Genomic DNA, 5864 nt, shown 5'->3' with positions numbered 1-5864 from the left:
TCCTCACTCGGCTGGCCCTGGCAGAGCCAAACAGACACTGAGCCCTGCATGGTTCCAGCCATGCTCACCCCCAGCCCTGCATTCCCAGGCTCTCCCAGGCCCTGGGCAGTCGGTTCCCTGCTGTTCACACATTTTAAGAGGCAAGCCTGACTCAAGCTGTGCGTGGCTCATTCTGATTCAGCATGACGGTGCAGAGAGCTGGACAGACTGCTTCCCAGCTAATGAGCAGCAGCGTCTTAACTGGGCCAGGGCTGGGTCTGCACACAGGCATTGCCCTGGAGCATGTTGCAGAAGAGTGGGTGGCAGAAATCTGGCCACCCATCAGTGTTTATAGGACTGGCCCATTAGAGGAGGCCCTGAGACTTGAGGGAAGCCCTGGGGAAGGCAGGAGCCACACTTCTTCTAGAAGCTGCATTCCTACTGCCTCTGTTCACGCATCCTGACTTCCCACCCAGGCCCTGGATCTGACGTGGAACAGTCTCTTTGAGGTATGGCTTCTGTTGGAATTGACGCACCTGTTCCTTTGCTGATATGAGCAAAAGTTCTGCACTAGGTAACCATATAGTGATGGTTCAATATCTGGAATGCCTTGGATGATGGCAATTTTTAAGAGCATGCCAACTCATAGCCCCTTGACCCCCTGACGTGGCACCTACTCAGTCCTTGGGTGTCCAGAGGACACATTGGACAGGGGATGCGTGGGGAAGTCTCAGGTCAGCCAGTTCAGGGAAACTAATCTGCCCTCAAAGTATTGCTGGTCTGACCTTCCAGAAGGCTGCCCAGTGGTCCTGTACTAGCACAGGAGTCCAGAGACTTCCCCTCAGCTTGGGGTGGGAATCCCAGCCAAGCACTGGGCCCAAGCTTTGTTGAACCCACTGGAAATGGGATTTTCTTGGGGAAGGAGGCTGGCCAAACCTTGGGCTTCTTGCTGCCCGCGCTCGCTTTGCTGGTGCTGTTAGCAGACCGGACGTAGATGCTCACCCTGCCCGCTCTTGGGACAGATGCTTTATTTTGGCGTGGTGGCCAACAGGCAAATGCTGTACCCAGGCTGATCCCAAGAACAAGGGCTGGTCCTCTGGGAAAGGCCGCAAAGTGTGCCATTTTCTTATTTCACAGAGTGATTGGCTCTCACTTATTGTTACAGGGTCCTGGAGGGCAGGGACCAGAGCTTAGCTATTGGTTTCTGGGCACACAGAAGGTGCTCGATAGATACAGATCTGTCACTTGCCAAGGTGTCTTCCTGAAGCGGACGAGTGAATGCCGACAAGTCCTCGGGCTTTGCAAGGAGGTCAGAACGCTGCGCTCCCAACAGGAGACGGGAGGCAGGTCCCCTCCACTGCTTGCCTTTTCTAAGGAGGCCTTTCAGACCTCAGAAACCCAGCTGCGGGACGCATAGCCAGTGAGACCAGTGATGTGGGGTGTGGATTCTGGAATCTGGCATATCCAGGCTGAAAACCACCCACCTCCTACTCGAGGAAGTCATCCACTGCCTTCCTGACCCACTTCTCAGTCTCCCCACATCTGGGAAGGGAACCTTGCAGGCTGGATGGGGAGCAGTGAGCTTCCTGGTGTAAGACGCGTTGGTGGGCTTGGCACCCACAAGGCCACAAGCCATGGCAGCCACTGGGGGGCTTAGGTGGGACCACCTCAAATTACGCTACTCAAACATGACCTACAAAATGGTGGCTTTTCATGGTTCGACCTGATGCTGTCATCTCCCTGACCATCTGGATGCTAGGCTGTGAGACTGGGTGGTACTGGGACCCCTGCCAACCCCTTCCCAAGGAGTCAGGTCCAGCTCAGTCCCTGTACAGGAGATGGAGGGGACTGCGTGGTCACCTCCTATAGCTCCTTCTGGCCAGGCAGAGAGATGGAGCACAGGGAGGTAGGTTCTTGCCCAAAGATACAAGCCTTTTAGGAGGGGACCTAGGAACACAATCCAATTTTTTACTCTTAATTCAGTTCTCTTCCCACTGCGTCAGTCTCAGGCTGGCATGTTGGGGCCAGAGCAGGGCCAGCTGCCTACACAGGGTGCCAAAGCCCCGTCAGAAACATAACAAGGTGCCGGGAGACGCGTTTTCCAGAACTCCTCCCAGAGGCAGTGCTGCATGGGGTCAGCAGCGTCTTTAGTCCCAGCTCTGACACGTAAGGGTTGGGCAAGCTCAATTTCCTGGTCAGTACAATGGAACAATAATAGTGTCTACTCCATGGGTGTGTCAGGGGGAATAAGAAATCTTTGTGAATTGTATTATAAGTAATAAAATTTGTTAATACAATTTCTTTAAAAAAATCTAAAAAGTACTGTAGATCACTCAGGAAGTGCTGGCACTCCTTCTCAAGGTCTGTAAGTGTTGATTATTATTATCATGAAGACATCTGGGGGCTGGTATTGTCAGCAGTGTGCAAGTTTGGGCCAGGCCTGGCTTGCTGAGAATAGAGAAGAGCCCTCGAGATGGCCCACGGGCCCCCTTTCTCCTCCCATCCCTTCCCTCCTGTGCCCGCTTTGGCTCTAAATACAAATGGGACAGATACTCAGAGACGCTAGCAGCCCCCGGGGACTGGGCTTAGCGTGTGTCCACGGCCTTCCTGTCCCACACAGTATCTCTTCCACAGGGGCATTGCTCTCAGGATTACAGGTTTTACAGAGGGCATTTGTGAAGTCAAATAAGGCCATCCCTGTCAAGTGCTCAGATGGGTCTGGGCCCTGGCAAGCGCCCTGTGGCACTTGGCAATGCAGTAACCTTCTCACCCCTGCAGGGACACAGACTCCACAAACCCAGGTCTCTGTTTCATTCATGGAGCGTCTGGAGTTCCTAGAACAAAGCAGCTCCAAATAAATATTTGCTACATGAACGAGTGAATTTGTCCCCTCCCTGAAGGAGATCAGGGTCTAAAGGAGGCATCTGGAAAACAGTCACAGGCACCCTGGACATCAGTGAAGGACACACAGCCTGGGGCATCCCAAGTTCTCCCTGCATCGCCCTTCGCACCCTCTTCATTTGCGGCTTCCCGTCTCTGGGACCTGGCGCCCCCTCCGCTCGTCCCTGTCTGCTCCGTCCAGGCTTTTCTTTGCTCTCATCTGGAGAATTCCAACACATTCACCTCTGCCCCCTCTTCCCTAAAGTCAAAAGAGGGACTTCCTAAAAAATAAATCAGGTTAGATCACTCCTTTGTTTAAACAAATTTGAAAACTTCCCCTTGCCTCCAGGCTAAAATCCAGCTTGGCGGCCCTTGAGTCCAGGCAAGGACGCTCACCAGCCCTAGTCACCTGGGAAATGCCAACCAAGCAGCAGAGAGACACCACTTCACACCCACTAGGATGGCTGTTGTCGGAAAGATAATGTAACAGGGCTGATGAAGGTGTGAGGAGATTGGAACCTGCATACATTGCTGGTAGGAATGCTGCTGATGTGGAAACGTCTGGCAGCTCCTCAAAAAGTTAAACATACAATTACCATATGACCCATCAATTCCACTCCTAGGTAAATAGCCAAGAGCTAAAATAAACCCTTGATCAATTTTCTAGAGAACACTGTTAAACTGCATCTTTCTCCCCACTTTCATTTGCATTTTTAATCAGATTTGATTCCTTCCCATCTACATTCCATAAAAGTTTCAACTTAGCCACCCTTATGTCTGCCGAGACCTGTGTTCTTGGATTACCATTTGCCAGTCTAGTTTTACTGCCAAGACGTGGTTCTCCCACCCCTGCTTAGGCAATCACACATTTTTTCCTTGTGTAGCATTTGCCCTTGACAGTTTTATTTTGTGATATTGTCCTAACAATAATATTCTTTATGGATTGACTAAAATACCGATAGATTGCATTTATTTCTCAAAAATGTTAAAATAAGGTTAAAATAGATAATACACGTCCATGGTGGGAGGGAAGGGTAGGCAGAGCGGAGGCTGTGTGCCTCTCTGGCTTACCCCACCTACTGCTTCCCTCCCCTGGCGGAGGCTCCTGGGGTTGGTGGGGAATGGGTGGGGGGGCAGCAGGGACAGCAGAGGGAGACACGGGCTGCAGCACCGCCTCAGGGAGCCCTGCAGCTGGGCTGGCCCTTCGGAGCTCAGAGCGGGGACGAGGGGGCCGGGTCTTTAGGTTCTGGGCAGGCCCATCGTCAGTTACAGCCCTTCCTGGGGTATGACCTCAGTTCTTTTCAGTTGATGTCATCCTGTCCCTCCTCCTCGGGACTGACAGCAGAGGGCCATCTGCCCTGCAGCCATCACTCCCTCCAGCTCAGGGTAAAGTCACCCCAAAGGGGACCCCAGGTGGCCCAGCACAGAGACCACTGTCACCCACAGTCACCAAGTTATCGCCAGCTCTCCCTACCCTTTTTGGCCAAACACTTGTTTTTTATTTTTATTTTCTTAGGCCTCTGAGAAGTCTCTCTGTTGGGTAAGCTGTCAGGAGCCCCTCTCTCTTCCATTCCCGACAGCCCCTCGGTGTCCCAGGCGTGGAGCCCATGCAGGGGGGCAACTGGGCCTTGGCCTCAGGCCACCCGGGAGGAGAGCCCTGAGATTCAAGGCTTTCTCCCCTCCTCTTCTCTTTTTTTCCTAAGGCAAGCTTTCTAGGGCTCTGGAGTTATAAAAAGCTTCCGTGCGTCATTTTCTGGCAGTTGGGCAGCTACAGAATGCTGCTCTGCCAGCACCCCTACCCTGCCCAAGACCAGCGTTTGACTGATGGCTTGGGTTTGGCGAAATCAGTTGAAGGTTATCACAAATCTGTGGTAAGGTGGTTTGTTAACCACCTTCCCAACATCGGTTGGCTCACCTGTGCACCTGGCTCAGCTGCATCTCCGTAGGTGACAGCAGGGAACTCACCTTCTTTCCCCTGCCCTCCCCCAAGCCCCATGGCCACCTGCCCCGTCCTGCAGAAGGAGAGAGTATTCCAGTCGGGAGCCTATGCCTACAGAATCCCTGCCCTGCTCTACCTGCCCCGGCAGAGGACCCTGCTGGCCTTCGCAGAGAAGCGGGTGAGCAAGAAGGATGAACATGCGGAGCTGATCGTCCTGCGCAGGGGGAGCTATGACTCGTCTGCTCACCAGGTGCAGGTGAGGCAGGGAAGGCCACGCTGCTCTGCAGGAACACAGGGGCCATTTCGTCCTTGGGTGACTGAGGTCTGGGAGTCAGAGGGAAAGGATGCATTGAATCCCAGCAAGCACCCAGACACCTGTCCGGGATGGGGCAGAGAGGGTGCCCCCGAATGACCACCACGTCTCACGTGGGCTTGGTGTGGACAAGCCCAGTTGGTCTGGCTGCATCGGCTTCATTGCATAACTGGACAAATCCGTCAGGGAGACTGGTTTGGAAAGGTTACTCTGCATCCCTGAGAAACCGAGGGAGGAGAAGTTCAATATCATAACTGGGAGGTTGTATTTGAGTAAAATTAACCTGGGGAGCAGGTGCGGGTAGGGATGATTGCTTGTGTCTTGAATTTCTATCTTAATATAATTAAGTAATGAATTTTTGATCAGTAATGAATTTTGATGAAGACACCCAAGGCTGGCTTTTCACATAGGAAGGGTTTAATATTATTATCATCATCATCATTATTTTGCAATCACTATGTAGTAGTTGTTCAGAGCATGGAGTTTCAAGGAGATGCACCTGGACTCGAGTCCTAGTTCCACCACTTACCAGAGGTATGACCTTAGGCAACTCATCTACCCTATGTCAGCCTCTCATTCTCGAGACGTGAGATGGAGCTGATAACACCTGTGGTCCAGGAGTTGGGGTTAATGTTAGATGAGTGTCCTTAGAGTGCTTCTCTGGTGGCTAGCTGTTAAGGAACGGGATGCATGGCCGAGCTGTAGCTACGGAGGCTTGATGCGAGTCCTCGGCGCTGTGGGGCTGCCCCTCCT

The 5864-nt window shown here is 52.6% G+C and overlaps 1 protein-coding gene across 2 annotated transcripts in view; it reads left to right on the top strand.

Moving 5' to 3' along the window:
• Positions 1 to 335: 335 nt before the first annotated feature.
• The window catches only part of NEU2 (neuraminidase 2), a 10562-nt gene continuing 5033 nt past the window's right edge, over positions 336 to 5864 (top strand). Inside the window, exons 1-2 of one of the 2 annotated variants that reach the window (XM_036911762.2) lie at positions 336 to 488; positions 4850 to 5054. In XM_036911762.2, coding sequence (XP_036767657.1) covers positions 4854 to 5054 — 201 coding nt within the window. In that variant the 5' untranslated portion in view covers positions 336 to 488; positions 4850 to 4853. Of the gene's footprint in view, positions 489 to 4791; positions 5055 to 5864 lie in introns of both variants that reach the window. The other variant, XM_036911768.2, reaches the window with a different exon arrangement.

The sequence above is a fragment of the Manis pentadactyla genome, chromosome 6 (genome assembly GCF_030020395.1).
Source record: "Manis pentadactyla isolate mManPen7 chromosome 6, mManPen7.hap1, whole genome shotgun sequence".
Classification (NCBI taxonomy): Eukaryota; Metazoa; Chordata; class Mammalia; order Pholidota; family Manidae; genus Manis; species Manis pentadactyla.
Note: the sequence above shows the minus strand (reverse complement) of the source record. Positions and strands in the feature narration are given on the sequence as shown.